The 16,658-nt window shown below is 42.7% G+C and overlaps 2 protein-coding genes across 2 annotated transcripts in view; one reads left to right on the top strand and one right to left on the bottom strand.

Moving 5' to 3' along the window:
- Positions 1-1,460, bottom strand: part of LOC311140642 (ubiquitin carboxyl-terminal hydrolase MINDY-3-like) — a 34,462-nt gene extending 33,002 nt beyond the window's left edge. The window contains exons 1-3 of the mRNA XM_084175787.1: positions 632-1,460; positions 408-487; positions 57-117 (exon numbers count right to left, since the gene is read on the bottom strand). Of these exons, the coding sequence (XP_084031913.1) occupies positions 57-117; positions 408-487; positions 632-725 (235 nt within the window). The 5' untranslated portion in view covers positions 726-1,460. The remainder of the gene's footprint in view (positions 1-56; positions 118-407; positions 488-631) is intronic.
- A 349-nt stretch (positions 1,461-1,809) lies between these two features.
- Positions 1,810-16,658, top strand: part of LOC311140644 (uncharacterized protein) — a 17,303-nt gene continuing 2,454 nt past the window's right edge. Inside the window, exons 1-10 of the mRNA XM_084175789.1 lie at positions 1,810-1,963; positions 4,863-4,972; positions 5,098-5,254; positions 5,324-5,475; positions 5,686-5,807; positions 5,905-6,028; positions 6,631-6,735; positions 6,924-6,992; positions 7,915-7,968; positions 10,832-10,975. Of these exons, the coding sequence (XP_084031915.1) occupies positions 1,897-1,963; positions 4,863-4,972; positions 5,098-5,254; positions 5,324-5,475; positions 5,686-5,807; positions 5,905-6,028; positions 6,631-6,735; positions 6,924-6,992; positions 7,915-7,968; positions 10,832-10,975 (1,104 nt within the window). The 5' untranslated portion in view covers positions 1,810-1,896. The remainder of the gene's footprint in view (positions 1,964-4,862; positions 4,973-5,097; positions 5,255-5,323; positions 5,476-5,685; positions 5,808-5,904; positions 6,029-6,630; positions 6,736-6,923; positions 6,993-7,914; positions 7,969-10,831; positions 10,976-16,658) is intronic.

Raw genomic sequence — 16,658 nt, 5'->3', positions numbered from 1 at the left:
GGGTCCCAAGGACCGAGTTTGGGAAATGCTGGGTTAGGGTTAGAGGTCAGGGTTACCTGTGATGTGTCTCCAGTTAGAACTCTCTCTGTTAAACAAGATGTTCTTCAGAAGGAAGGCCTGTAGGAAACACACAATAAGGAAATATTCTACAAGCATCTCTACACCAGTAGGATCAAAAAAGCAATAATAAATATAAACAGTATAATAAACAGTAGTAGAGAAGGCTTCTCAGCTGAGTGCCTGTCAGCTGACTTCCAGAAAGTGCTATCTAAGAAGATGTGTGCCTGTCGTGATATCATCACCCTGGTAACAGACACCAACACCCTCTACCTGCTCATAGGCTGGGCCACCTAACTCATGTTTTTGTGTAAGGTTATGCACTGTCTGGTCTGGTGACTGGTCCATACCTGTACAGGAGCAATGACAGCGCAGGGTCCTCCTTCAAACTGCTCCAGTGCTGTGTGTTCTGTCTCACTGAAGACCAACCCTGTAACATAGGAATCACATCAGTCACTTCTTTTGCCCCACCACTACCTGGTTCAACACTGACAATGTCTGGATTGTGTTCAGGTTAGAGGGGGTTACAGGGGGGTGCACCAGAATGGAGCGAAGCAGAGGTGAGGCCGCTTACCTTGGGTCCATCTCCGAAAGATTGAAGCGGACATCCCGTTGCTGCCTGGTCTTTCCCAAACTATATCCACAACCTCTTTATTTAACTCCCCCATCGCTCCTCACCTTACACTGGTTCTACAGCCCTGGCTAACGGTTAGCTGGCTAACTAACTACAATCAAATACAGAGCTGTCACTGCGCACACAGCCACAGTCCCGTTCGGATTTTCCAGGAACTGGTGTTTCGCTTCCCTCCGCAGACGGGGCCGGTGGCATCGGCCACAACGAAGCTCCGTGACAGGGCAGTCTCCCCGGTCTGACCAGCGGACAGGCGGGAGATATGAGCATCAACGTTAGTTAATTAGTTAACCTAGCTAATGTTAGGTGGGCGCGTCTGACCGGCTATCTTAGCGTGGGCCCACTTCTCCAGCAAAGCAGCGTGCGTAAACTAGCTACCTAACGTTAGCTGCCTAGCTAATTGGTCAGCTGTCCAGATTGATAACAATAAATTAGCGAGCCAGACTGTTAGCGAACTGCTCAATTCCCCTTGGTCCAAGTAGTACCGTCCTTGCTAGCCTGCTAACGTTAACTCGTTAGTACAAGTTTGCAACGTTAGCTAGCTAAATGCATCACGTTTTGATGTTCCAAAGAGCGCTGAGGCGGTGGCAGTTTAAATTCAGGTCTAACTTTCGTTTAGTCCATTTTTAGGAGGCAAAAGCCTGTAATGGACATCCGAAGTAGTAAAAATATATGCTTATTGTCGGTATCAAAGACTAGCTAGCCGTCTGTCATTCTATTTACAACAGCTGTTTGGAAATGTGTATTGAGTGACGTAAACGCTCGTAGCTGTGGATTGGGCCAAATCCAGAATGTTCTTGAGGCACAGGCTCCATCTTGGCAGCCCATTGGTGAGTTCAGAATGTCAATTACTCACGTCATTTCTTTCCCGCCTATTTTCCCGTCTACATTACTTCAGTGACGTTTGGTTCACCACTGTATAAATGGAAATTGATCAAATACTCAACTAATTAAGGTTGTATATAATAAATGAGACACAAGAAAACGCAATATCAAATCGATGGACTTTTTCATTCTCAAACAGAGACTGTTCTTACTGTCATTCATTGGGACTGGAACTGTTTGTCCACTATCATTCTCCGTAGCTGCCAGGTTAGCAGTACTGGGCATGTGCACTCACACCCTACGCGTGGACTAATTTGTCCCCATATTTTTACAGTGATTCTAACATAGATTATAAAACTTGATTGCAAATCGTTCTTCTTGTAATGGGAGGCCAAACCAAGGGCAAAAAGAAGAACAAAGCCAAGAGGAAAGATCCGCGCTCTAATGGAGGTATGTGACGTATCTAACGCGTTAGCTAGATCGCTATAAAGGACAACTAGTGTTGTTGTCTATGTGTGATATCTGTAAAATCATGTGTGATAACTACAGTGCCTTCAGAAAGTATTCATACCGCTTGACTTATTCCATATTTTGTTGTCTTACAGCCGGAATTCAAAATTGATTAAATATTTTTTTCCTCTCCCATCTACACACAATACCAAATCAAATGTATTTATAAAGCCCTTTTTATATCAGCAGTGCTTATACAGAAACCCAGCCTAAAACCCCAAACAGCAAACAATGCAGATGTAGAAGAACGGTGGCTAGGAAAAACTCCGTAGAAAGGCAGGAACCTAGGAAGAAACCTATAGAGGAACCAGGCTCTGAGGGGTGGCCTGTCCTTTTCTGGTGGTGCAGGGTGGAGATTATAAGAGTACATAGCCAGTAAGGCCAGATTGTTCTTCAAGATGTTCAAATGTTCATAGATGACCAGCAGGGTCAAATAATAATCACAGTGGTTGTAGAGGGTGCAACAGGTCAGTACCTCAGGAATAAATGTCAGTTGGCTTTCCATAGCCGAGCATTCAGAGGTCGAGACAGCAGGTCTGGGACAAGGTACAGTACCATGTCCGGTGAACAGGTCAGGGTTCCATAGCCAAAGGCAGAACAGTTGAAACTGGAGCAGCAGCACGACCTGGTGGACTGGGGACAACCAGGAGTCATCAGGCCAGGTAGTCCTGAGGCATGGTCCTAGGGCTCAGGTCTTCCGGGAGGGGAGGAAGAGAGAGATAATTAGAGGGAGCATACTTTAATCCACACAGGACACCAGATAAGACAGGAGAATTACATCAGATATAACAGACTGACCCTAGCCCCCGGCCCATAGACTATTGCAGCATAGATACTGGAGGCTGAGACGGGGCGGTCGGGGGACACTGGCCCCTTCAGAGGATACCCCCGGACAGGGCCAACCAGGCAGGATATAACCCCACCCACTTTGCCAAAGCACAGCCCCCAAACCACTAGAGGGATCATCAACAGACCACCAACTTACTACCCAGAGATACCCCATAATGACAAAGTGAAAACATGTTTTTAGAAGAAAAATAAAATAATGAAATACAGATATATATAATTTACATAAGTATTCACACACCTGAGTCACCTTTGGTATCGATTACAGCTGTGAGTCTTTCTGGGTAAGTCTCAAAGCGCTTTCCACACCTGGATTGTGCAACATTTGCCCATTATTCTTGAAAAAAATATTCAAGTTCTGTCAAATTGGTTATTGATCTTTGCTAGACAACCATTTGCAGGTCTTGCCATAGATTTAAGTCAAAACTGTAACTCGCCCACTTAGGAACATTCACTGTCTTCTTGGTAAGCAACCCCAGTGTAGATTTGGCCTTGTGTTTTGTGGTTATCCTGCTGAATGGTGATTTCATCACCCAGTGTCTGGTGGAAAGCAGTCTGAACCAGGTTTTTCTCTAGGACTTTGCCTGTGCTTTGCTCCATTTGGTTTATTTTTTTATTCTCCCCAGTCCTTAACGATTACAAGCATACCCATAACATGATGCAGCCACCACTATGCTTGAAAATATGAAGAGTGGTACTCAGTAATGTGTTTTATTGGATTTGCCCCAAACATAACACTTTCTTTGCCACATTTTTTGCAGTATTACTTTAGTGCCTTGTTGCAAACAGAATGCATGTTTTGGAATATTTGTATTCTGTACAGGCTTTCTTCTTTTCACTCTGTCAATTAGGTTAGTATTGTGGAGTGTTTGTGGGCCTATGTAGCCAAGTTTTATCTATGATCGAATGCTATCCATGTTTTTTGTATGTTCTGTTTATCTGTGAATTAACCAATGCTATTAGGCCACACCCGGCCATGATTACAGACACCTGCGTGTGTCCTTTGACACTATATAAACTAGTGACCCGCAGTGTTTGTCATTATACCCTGATGAAGACAGCTTGTCTGTCGAAACGTTGGTTATTAGGATATTAAATTATTGCATCTGAGCTCCTAGAGTGTGCGGCGTTCCTTTTCTTTTTCAAGTGTTTTACTCCGTTAGCCAGCACCTCGCCTAAATAGGTGTGCGTTTCTTTCGCCTCTATAGTATTGTGGAGTAACTACAATGTTGTTGATCCATCCTCAGTTTTCTCCTATCACAGCCATTCATCTCAGTAAAACCGTTTTAAAGCCACCGTTGGCCTCAATGTGAAATCGCTGAGCGGTTTCCTTCCTCTACAGCAACTGAGTTAGGAAGGACACCTGTATATGTGTAGTGACTGGGTGTATTGATACACCATCCAAAGTGTAATGAATAACTTCACAATGCTTAAAGGGATATTCAATGTCTGCTTTTTTTTTTTTAACCTTCTACCAATAGGTGCCCTTCTTTGTGGTTGAATCTGTGTTTTATATTCACTGCTCGACTAAATTACCTTACAGATAATTGTATGTGTGGGGCAAAGAGATGTGGTAGTCATTCAAAAATCATGTTAAACATTATTATTGCACACAGAGTGAGTCCATGCAACTTATAATGTGACTTGTTAAGGACATTTTTACTCCTGAACTTTAGGCTCGTCATAACAAAGGGGTTGAAAATTTATTGACTCAAGACTTTTCAGCTTTTCATAAAAAAAAAATTAAAAACATAATTGCACTTTGACAAAAAAATAACTCAATTTAATCAATTTTCTATTCAGGCTGTAACACAACAAAATGTGGAAAAAGTCAAGGGGTGTGAATACTTTCTGAAGGCACTGTGCCTCGCTAGTCTGCTTTGGAAAGAACAAGCTAGCGAGCTAACTTGCTTGCTAGCTAGCTAGCTAGCTACAGTAACAGTAACCAGACTTATATAGGCTATTGTTGACAATAGGGACTGTGTTTCAACAGGCTCTGGAGTGGCAGGTCTGTCACCTCAAGATAGAATGAAGCTGAAGATGCAGGAGAAAGCCAAGAAGAAAACCGCTGAGAAATATACTGTAGAACAACTACTGGAGAAGGTAGGTCACACACAAACACACACCAGACATACTCGCTCTTTCTCCTGTTTCAGATGGAGTCAGGATTGTGTGGACAGTTTGGAGTTTGCCACACACTGTACACTAACATCTGTGTTGTGTTTCAGACGGAGGAGTGTATGGACAGTTTGGAGTTTGAGATGGCGGGGAGGTTCTGTCAGCGAGCACTAGAGGTGGAGCCTGACAACCTCCTTACCTTGGACCTGCTAGGACACATCCACTCTGAACTGGGAGACACACAGAGGGCCAAGGAAATATCCTTCAGTGTCTGTGTGTATGGTGTTTGCATGCATCTCTGTGTGCATGTGTGTGTTCCTTAGCCCCAGCTCTAAGTGTTTCTGCGTGCGGTGCAGTTGAGTCCTGATGAGGGTCATAGTAAATACATGTCTCTAGGGCAGATACACACAGGCCAGGAGGCTGTGCAATACTACACCAAAGGAATACAGATACTACTGTGTATGCTGGAGAAACACGCACAAGCGACAGTGAGTACACACACACACACACACACTAATTATGGATTTTGTTGAATGCATGTCTAACACAGAACACTAGGAGGAGCTGTTGCTTCAGTCTGAACACACACATCTACTGACTGTATCACAAACTGATGACTGTGTCACAAACTGACTGTCATAAACTGGCAGCCAGAGATGCTGAATTCTTCTACCTCAACAATCCCCCTGTCACCCCAGGCAGGCGCAGGAGCAGAGGCAGCAGCCTCCCCGCTCCACGACTCGGGGTCAGAGATCCCGACAGCCAGAGATGTGTGTGTGGCCTACTGTTCTATGGCAGAGATCTACTTCACTGACCTCTGGTAACACACAAATCAAATCAATTATATATACATTTTTGTTTCCTGAAAGGCCTGTTGTGTATTGAATTCACAGATTTGTGTGTGTGTATGTGTGTAGTATGGAGGAGAGTGCAGGAGATCAGTGTCGACAGGCCATAGAGAGAGCGCTGACCTATCACCCTGACAACCCAGAGGCTCTACAGCTGATGGCCAGCTACCTGTTCAGTACAGAGAAGAACCAGGTCAGTACACACACGGTATGACTATAAATCAGAGGCAGTGTACGTCTCCTGCTAAGTTACCACCTTGTTAAAGCATCGATCAGAGTTAATTAATGTGAGAAAATGGAATCATATGCTATTAATCTGCTGAGCTAGGCACACACACACACACGTTAATCAGCTTATGACAGATATTAATGCAGAATTAGTTATGAAGCGGATACATTTGGGCACAGGGATCACATCTGACAAAGAGAGAAGGAGGAAAGATGGGGAGAGGGAGCAAAAGAAAGAGATAAGGGGAGAGAGAGAAATGGTCTATAACTGAACAATCAGAGCCTTTTCCATTTCCATACAATTGTACCATAATCTGCTAGTCCTAGCACTGCAATGAGACAGGCCTCCAATTCTTCAGAAAGCCTTAATCTTTAGGGAGCAACAATAACAGCTAGCTAGGGATTTACTCCTCATTTCAAAGAAGGGACGAGTTTTGGAATACTGCAGCTCTTCTCAAGGTTACTTTTGTAAATATCTCCTCCAGCCAGCAGATGGCACTGTGGCTCTAACCAAATGGTGTTGATTTGACAGTTCAGTGGAGCAGATGTCTGATTTTGTGTGTGTAGGAGGGGAGAGAGTACCTGATGAGGAGTGTGGATGTGTGGCTACCTGCCCTGAAACAGAGTGAAGCTCCACCCAGCAGAGAGGACATAGAGGAGGAACACACACAGGTGAGAGACTAACCCCCCCCCCCCCCACACACACACACACACACACACAGGTGAGTCAGACAACCCAGAGAATAAAAGTCAGAGGGCCAACTTATCATTCTGTGTGTGCGTGTGTGACTTTGTGTGTGTCTGTGTGAGAGAGACTCAGTGAGTGCATGTGTGTCTAACTGGTGTTGTTCCCTTTCCAGAGTGACATCCCACCGTATGAATCACGCATCACCACGGCCAAACTCCTCGTAGAGGCAGAAGAGTACGAGGTAGGAGTATGTGTGTGTAGGATGAGTTTTCTCTGTGAAAAGGCCAGTGCTCTCTATTCTTTACCCAGAGAGAGAGGTAGATGGAGGGAGGAACGGCGATGAGAGGATGGAGGGCTTTAGAAAAGATCTGGAGGGATGAGGGAGGGAGAGGGGTAGAAAGGTGTGTGTGTGTCTGACACATTGTTTGTCTTCATCCTCCTGCATGTGTCAGCAAGCCACACACACACACACTACAGACTCAGTGCATCTATTGAGGAATCAGACACAATTGAGTAGGAGGAGGAGATGAGGATGATGATTGCTGTGAGCCTGGAAACATTCACCACCGATAACAACAAGATGGAAGCAGCAGATAACTGGAGAACAGGAGATGCAGGACAAGATAACTCAGAGCTAGAATATCTGAGACTATTTTAGTCTTCTATTGTTATTTTTTTTTTATAATTCTGTCTTCAGTTTCCACACAGCAGTGGTAAACCCAGAGGCAAGTCATTAACATCGCAGTTTTCAACTCTAAACAACACCATTCCTACTCATAAATTATCGATTGACCATGACCAGTTCTTTATTGGTTGTTGAAGTCAAGGAGTATTGGAAAGGAGGGATATTGACTGATTATTGATAGTAATCATCAGATTAGCTTCATTGTGTATTGATGACTGTGTAAGCTGTCTTGTTGCTATTTACGACCGTGTCTACAGAACACTTGGTTCTGAGACTAATCAGACTCACTGATCACATCCATTGATTAAGGAGGCAGAGAGAGCGAGGTGTATATGTGTGACAGGAAACACCTCACTCTCTCTGCCTCCACACACATAACGAGCGACTCAGGCTAGGAGCAGGATGTGCTTAATGTATAATGAACAACGGAAATTATGGTTTGTGTGAGTTTTTTATGATTTCTCTCTCTCTCTCTCAGACAGCAGTAGATGTGTTGGAGGGTCTACTAGAGGAGGATGACGAGGTGGTGCAGGTGAGTCATGATGATGATGATGATGGCAGTAAAAAAAAATGTTTTGTTGTTGAAACATCGACATACAAATGATAACATACAGATGCACACAATCATCAACATCACCCCTGCCCAGATCCACCTGCTCACACCCCCATCTCCAGCACCCGCATCACTCTCTGCCACATGACCTCAGACTGCACCATTTAGTTTCTCTCTGTCGCCCAAGCACTTTCAACATTTAGATAATAAAGCATTTGACCTTTCCATTGTGTTAACGATGAAGGATTGGTTGATTTCCAGTTTTAAGTATCGTTTTTTCAAGATGATTGACGAGAAAAGTATCGTCCAACCCATCAGGTATCTCACTGCACCCTCATATGCCATGTCTTGAAATATACAGACAGACGGATTAAAATACATTTACATTGTAATACTTCTGACAGACAACTTTCTAACTCTGCCCATAACATTTTGACTTTACCATTCCCAGAAGGCATGGATTATTGAGTCATTGTTAGTTTTACACTTAAGATATGACTCTGCCGTTGTGAAGTAGAATTTGTGGATTTTGTCTCTTGTGTAATAAATTCTATACATTAGTTTATACTGGATTAAGCGTAAATTTTCGTTAACTGTCAATTTGTTAGTTATGTTCCAACATTCCCTCCATCTTGTGTCAATATCAGTTATTTTTAAGTCTTGGTTCCAGTATTTTTTTCTAAGAGATTGTCAGTTGGATATACTCTCTGTAAGGTTTTGCATATCTTATCTATCATATGAATATCCTTTTCTGACTCAAATAGGATTCCCTTAAGATTGCTCTGATGTCCAAAAGATTTGGAATAAAAATGTGTTGATATGAAACTTTTAATTTGCATGTATTTGAAAATATCTACATTGGTCAGTCCAAAATTCCTTTTTTTAATTATATCATGGTTTCTTTGCCTTTAGTTTTCCATGTGGACCAATTTATCGGTGAATTCTGAAAAGCTATCCAAGGATTGTTCCATAGGGTTGTGTTTTTAGGGAGTGATACGGTTCTTGTAGAATAGGTTTCATTTTGTTCCATATTGTTATAGTGTTCTTAACTATGAAGTTGTTCATGTTTTTAGCTTTATCCTTTGAAAATAGACACATGAAAATATTCTGGCACAGTTTTCTGTTGGTGAAGCGAGAAGGACACACACCTGCAGCCTCCGTTCACTTCTCTCTGCTTCAGAGCCATATTAGTATTCTTTGCAAGAGGTGTGTGTGTGTGTGTGTGTGTGTGTGACGATCTAACTGCAGTGTGCTCATTCTTTCACACCCTCCCTCCTACACACCTCAGCTGACAGATTGAGAGCATTCACTTGGGTTCTGAACCTTTAAACTCATTCAGGAGACACCTGTTCTAAGCAGTCACAAACACACACACAGTTTGAACTCTATGAATATACAGTAGAGTTTTTGTTTTGTCAGCAGTGTTCTCGAGCACCATCAGAATAACCTGTATAACACAACTGGAGATGACGCTGACTCCTAGTCTAAACCCTCTATCCACAGCTCAAACTGTATTTGTGCTAACCATTCTTTTTGATGTCACCCACCTCGGTAACTCATGCATTGTTAATGGACCCAAACAGCTGCCAGTAGTCAAGGTGGTGGTACCTAACTCCCTGTACAACATTTTTGGCAAACTTAGAATTCTGACTCTTTCTAAGTCTTTATATAGACCTTGTTAAAAACGACTAAAGCTCTCTAGAACCAGATGGTATCTGTGACTGTTGCCTCGTCCAAGAGGACTGATTGACGCCTACCTACTGAACTGTAGGCTTATCGTTAAGAGAGTGGGTGTTGTGAATTCTGAGAAGTTTTTAATTTGCTGGCTTGTTAATTTGCTGAGATGAGTGGCGTGTGTGCGCGTGAAGAGTGTGTGTGTCTGTGTCTGTGTGTGTGCTTAGTTTAATACATCCATAGTTTAATACATCCATAAATACTAGCAAAACAGACCATATTTCATAAACACTTTCAAAGAGACTTATTCTAATGAAGGTTCTTTGAGGAAGCAAAGACGTTCTAATTGAAGTGACACACAGGTCAGTGCCTGTATTCAAAAGTTCGGAAACCGCAATGCTCAACTTAAGTTACAGAGTTGTAGATCAGGTCATGAGAAGGATGCTTCTTATAATTGTATAATCATTCAAAAGGCATAAAGTTATGTTTAGCCTTCAAGCCTCTTGTCTGCAATGAGTGTGTGCGTGCATGCATGTAATGGGTCTACTGATAGAGGTGGAGGTCTCTGTTGTTTTCTTCTGTAAAATGAATAATAAATGAGGGGAATGTTAATGTCCTGCTTCTGCAAGAAGTGTGGGCGGCTGATCCTTGTCTTCAGATGAGACACACACCCACACACACCCACCCACACGTTTCTGAAGTACAAGTGTGCTGTGTGTTGTAGGTGGAGGGATGGGGGTAAACTGTGTAGGGTGTATTTAATGTGGGTGTGTACAGTATTGGTATGAGGGAGAGAGAATACAACAGGTAGCTGAGAGGAGAGATGGAATGTGTGTAGCTGTGTTTTGTCCTTTAGTCTGTAAGTGGTGTGTGTGTGTGTGTGACAGCGCTGTCAGATTGACGCGTGGAGACACAAGTTTGGGAAGACAAACTGCAGGAGCACAGGCCCAGCTCGTTACCATAGTGGCAGCTCATGAAGATGCCGTGTGCATTTCAATCAGTGCCTCCGGTGCGCGTGCGTGTGTGTCTGTGTTAAGCCTGTTTGTCACAGTTCCAGGTACAGATTTCACGCGGACTAGACATCAGACAGTTAAATGTGTTTCCCCTGTCAAAGCTGAGCTCACTTAATAAAACACACATTTCTTTCTCTCTTCTCTCTCTCTCACAGGTGTGGTATCTCTCAGGCTGGGTGTGTTACCTGCAGATGGAGAGAGCGAAGGAGGAGAGAACAAGGGAGGAGAGAGAAGAGAGTGATGAGGAGTGTGAAGCGTTGAAGGAGGCAGCCAGATCTTACCTGACCAAAGCCAAGAAGGTACACACACAAACACACTGACTTGTATTGATGTCAGTCTGTCTGGTCGATATTGTACTGTCAGCTTGTACAGTCAGCAATACACACGTATGATACAGAGCTTCATTGCTGGCAGTGATTCTGAAATGTTAACCCTATCTTAATTGTTTTCTTACCTCAAGAGGAGCTATGTGTCTGTCTTAGAATTGTGTTACAAGCTATACGGAGAGCCCTGTGAAGTATACGATTCATGGAGTGTTTTTGTGTGTGTGGGTGTGGATGTGTTTAACTATACTTGTGGGGACCAGAAGTCCCCACAAGAATAGTAAACAATCAAAAAGGGTTTAGGGTTAAGGTTAGAATTAGTTTTAGGGTTAAGGTTAGGTTTTGGGGTTACGGTTAGGGTTAGGGAAATAGGATTTAGAAATGGACTGAATTGTGTGTCCCCAGAAGGTTAGTTATACAAGACTGCATGTGTGTTAGTGATGCACAGATCAGCTGTTTATTCACTGTCCACAATTGCTAATAACCCATCCGTAACCACCCAACTATGTGATAAAGTGAAAATCTGAGGCCCGCAACCCGACCCTAACCCGCTAATATCAGATGCTGGAACGGTTTTTTGACGCCTAATTTAGATAGGCCTATGTTTCTGCTTTCCGACATTTTGTTAGGCTATTTGTTACTCATCTTGTCTATAATTAGATACATGCAGCTTCTCTTCTGTCATTATATGTTGTCCTAGAAGACTAAATAAACCCTTGCTCAACAGAAAATATGGATGTATACATCAATAGAATGAATGCTTCAATATAGTTGACATCGATAAAGTTTTCAATTTCATCTCTAATTCTCTCGCGCAGCAATAACAAAAAAAACGAGAACGATTTTCCATGCTAAATTTACAAATTAAATCAATTTGACCCGTTTTAAGGGAGTTAAAAGCTGTGAAAACGACCCAACATGTTTCTGTTAAGATTTCAGTTTGGCTTGGATGCATATTTTATGTGTTTGAAATACTATCAGCTTTTTCGATGCTGATAAAGATAGCACCTTTACAGACGGTCCCTAACCGCACATTCATTCTCACAAGATGCTGAAATAAATAAATCGTATTTCTCCACTGCTCTTTCCGAGTCAAAATTTACATTTGGTGTATAATTTTACTGCAAGAACTGCTTAATTCTGCAGGAGTTAATATTAAGACTATGTGAGAGGTTATAGACCCACAGTTAGTGTCCAGATTTCAGTTACTATTCCATTTAACCCATCTGAACAGTACAGTTCCCATGCATTACTTTTCTGGTCCTCCCTTCTCTTTATTTTAAACTCTCCATTTCGCAGCTTTTCTCTTATTGAATTATACTCCGACAGTGTCCTTTTTGCCTCAGCGGACTGACGTTAACTTTTTCTGCCAATTTTTCCAAAAGGATTTGGCAATTGCCGTGTATTTGGCGCCTGCACAGTTAGGCCCAGAAGCTTAGGCTTATTCACTGATGTCAGATACAAATAATGGAAGAATAACCCCAATATAACCTATAGCTATGAATTGCACAAGATTTATACATTTATAAATCCCGCCACCCACCCACCCTTAATACACACAATATTTAATGGCCATAAACCCGCCCACCCTGTGGATATAACCACGGGGACTGCGGGTTTGTATCAACCCACGCATAACTAGTGTGTGTGTGTGTGTGTGTGTGTGTGTGTGTGTGTGTGTGTGTGTGTGTGTGAGTCTTCCCTCGTAACAGACCAGTGTTTGTGAGCGTGGTGTAAATTATTAAAGTGTTCAGTCTGAGTTAGTCAGAAACCCTGAACATGTTAATGAGGCCTAGAACCCACTGGCTTGTTTAGATACAAGTCCACTTCTAGCATACTTACAGTGAGGGAAAAAAGTATTTGATCCCCTGCTGATTTTGTATGTTTGCCCACTGACAAAGACATGATCAGTCTATATAATTTTAATGGTAGGTTTATTTGAACAGTGAGAGACAGAATAACAACAACAAAAATCCAGAAAAATGCATGTCAAAATTGTTATAAATTGATTTGCATTTTAATGAGGGAAATAAGTATCTGACCGCTCTGCAAAACTTGACTTAGTACATGGTGGCAAAACCCTTGTTGGCAAGCACAGAGGTCAGACGTTTCTTGTAGTTGGCCACCAGGTTTGCACACATCTCAGGAGCGATTTTGTTCCACTCCTCTTTGCAGATCTTCTCCAAGTCATTAAGATTTCGAGCCTGACGTTTGGCAACTCGAACCTTCAGCTTCCTCCACAGATTTTCTATGGGATTAAGGTCTGGAGACTGGCTAGGCCACTCCAGGACCTTAATGGGCTTTTTCTTGAGCCACTCCTTTGTTTTGGGTCATTGTCATGCTGGAATACCCATCCACGACCCATTTTCAATGCCCTGGCTGAGGGAAGGAGGTTCTCAACCAAGATTTGACGGTACATGGCCCCGTCCATCGTCCCTTTGATGCGGTGAAGATGTCCTGTCCCCTTAGCAGAAAAACACCCCCAAAGCATAATGTTTCCACCTCCATGTTTGACGGTGGGGATGGTGTTCTTGGGGTCATAGGTAGCATTCCTCCTCCTCCAAACACGGCGAGTTGAGTTGATGCCAAAGAGCTCAATTTTGGTCTCATCTGACCACAACACTTTCACCCAGTTCTCCTCTGAATCATTCAGATGTTCATTGGCAAACTTCAGACGGGCCTGTATATGTGCTTTCTTGAGCAGGGGGACCTTGCGGGTGCTGCAGGATTTCAGTCCTTCACGGCGTAGTGTGTTACCAATTGTTTTCTTGGTGACTATGGTCCCAGCTGCCTTGAGATCATTGACAAGATCCTCCCGTGTAGTTCTGGGCTGATTCCTCACCGTTCTCATGATCATTGCAACTCCATGAGGTGAGATCTTGCATGGAGCCCCAGGCCGAGGGAGATTGACAGTTATTTTGTGTTTCTTCCATTTGCGAATAATCGCACCAACTGTTGTCACCTTCTCACCAAGCTGCTTGGCGATGGTCTTGTAGCCCATTCCAGCCTTGTGTAGGTCTACAATCTTGTCCCTGACATCCTTGGAGAGCTCTTTGGTCTTGGCCATGGTGGAGAGTTTGGAATCTGATTGATTGATTGCTTCTGTGGACAGGTGTCTTTTATACAGGTAACAAGCTGAGATTAGGAGCACTCCCTTTAAGAGTGTGCTCCTAATCTCAGCTCGTTACCTGTATAAAAGACACCTGGGAGCCAGAAATCTTTCTGATTGAGAGGGGGTCAAATACTTATTTCCCTCATTAAAATGCAAATCAATTTATAACATTTTTGACATGTGTTTTTCTGGATTTTTGTTGTTGTTATTCTGTCTCTCACTGTTCAAATAAACCTACCATTAAAAATTATAGACTGATCATTTCTTTGTCAGTGGGCAAACGTACAAAATCAGCAGGGGATCAAATACTTTTTTCCCTCACTAATTATGTTAGCACTGTTTGTGTGAGTGTGCATATTTAATTACATTTGTGCATGTGTGTGCCTGTGTATGTGTCTGTGCACATTTGATTATGTTCGTTAGAAATATCTCCATTATTCATTTCCGCTCTGATGAATGTGCTTCGCCACATTACTTCTATAGAGACAGACCCTGTTTCTCTTCTGCTCCCTCTCATGGAAGGTTACAGGGGGGGTTGGATGATGGTTGAAGGATGGTTGGATGATGGTTGACCTTGACACCCCTCCAACCATCTCTCAACTCTCCAATTCTCCTCCATCATTAACCTTAACCTTTCTTCACCCTTCCCTCAACCATACATCAACCACCCTGAGAGGAGAGAAGAGGAGCTGTAAACTCATAGCCCCTTAAAGCCATAAATAGCTGTATGCAGTTTTAATGTTTGTCACAGGACACAGGCATGATTGACACACACACAGGTAGTGGTAGCCGGCTCTTGGCGTAAAATATATATATTTTAAATAAAACATCCTTGGCAAAATATTGCTTTTTGGAAAACCAGTCAATTTGACTGCTAATGCTTATCGGTCTATAGGTTCATTTGCATAATTTAGTGGAATTAAATTGCCGCGTGTGTACTTTTGTTAGTCGTTATGTTTATCACATGCTCACAGCATACAGATACAGAACCTATGAGAGGAAAATCTGTCAGACAGCGTGAGAGCTACTGCTACAGCTTCTCAAACTGCTCATTAGCTGCTGCTGGAGTGAAACGTGCTTTTATAAGACCAATCAGTGTGTAACAATTCTAAATCACGATTTAAAAAGAGCTAGGCCTACTATTTTTATTTCTCAACTGGTAGGCCTAATTGAAGCGCGCTTCCCATTCGCCATTCAAGTGCATGAAGGCAACGTTAGGCAGGCTTCAGCGCGTCACACATCACTTTGCAATGACCTGGAAGCAGTATGCATTTTGAAAACATATTTAATTGTTTGAAACCTGAACAGTTTACTTCATATGATGAGGCATGTCTTCCCTTGCTTCAAAGTAAAATATGACTGTAGAAACATGGAGGCAATTATTCTAGACTTCTATATGCAATTGAAGCCAGTAGCCTATTTCTCTCATGTTCTATTGGTTTTCAAATTAACTTTCTTTCATTGTCCAGTAGCCAAAGGCACAATCATAGTAATATTAGCAACCCATGGTAGTTGTTGCATCTTTAGATCTCCCCTCTTTCTACATTTCTAATATATCTTTTTCATCTCTGTCACATGAAACCACTCGCATGTGCTTTTGACAACAGTGTCTTACCGCTAATTGAATTATGGAACGAACATTCGCGCGTAGCCTTGTGAGAATTGCTTCGCTTATAATGTGAAGAATTAATAGTTTATCGTTCTGATCTGTTGCATCAGCCTCATTGCTTATAATTTTTTTTATGTAGCCTAGGCCTACTGGTTGTATGAATTTGGGATATATTGTCCCACAACTGTCCTAGAGTCTGTTTGGAATAGGCTATTTCTTTCTCAACAAGCTGACCAATAGAATAGGTAAACTTTTCTACTAGGCTAGTGATTTTGCTGTTCTTTACTCGTCTTGTTTGCTGAGGAAAAATTAATGTGGCAGTTATTCTAACATCTTCAAATTGCGCATCGGAATTCGGTAAGAAGGACGCACACTGTTGCATCCTTGACTTGCATGTTCTGAATAACCATAATCTAAATGTGAGTTCTGTCATTTTGAGCACCGTGGGTGGAAGCCCTAATCAGGTTACGCACCCAATGCATATAGGTCCGGTAAATTTCTCAAATGTCCGTTAAATTAAAATGCTGCCGGTCAAATGTCCGGTGCCACATTTTCCTAATGGAAACCCTGACACACACTATTAACACTTCACCACTCCTGGAATTCACTCACGCTTTTCAGCCACAGCATTAACATTACATCACACACATACCCTCCAACCCATCCATACCCTAAGGGATCTCCTCTAGCTCATCAAAGAGTAAAACGCTTGACCTCCTGTTGCTCCTTCCCACATACTCATTTACACACACACACACACACACACACTCTTTTACTCCACACACATAATGCTGCCTCTCTCTGTGATGTTGTTACGATTGATTTGACCTCCTCTGCTGTTAACCATACCCCACCATCCCTCAGCCCTCTACTCCCCTACACTCTACCTCTCACATCATTCCCTACCCTGCTCTCCTCCTCTCCTGAGAGAGAGTGTG

This window comes from Coregonus lavaretus, assembly GCF_964263955.1.
Source record: "Coregonus lavaretus genome assembly, chromosome: 13".
Classification (NCBI taxonomy): domain Eukaryota; kingdom Metazoa; phylum Chordata; class Actinopteri; order Salmoniformes; family Salmonidae; genus Coregonus; species Coregonus lavaretus.
Note: the sequence above shows the minus strand (reverse complement) of the source record. Positions and strands in the feature narration are given on the sequence as shown.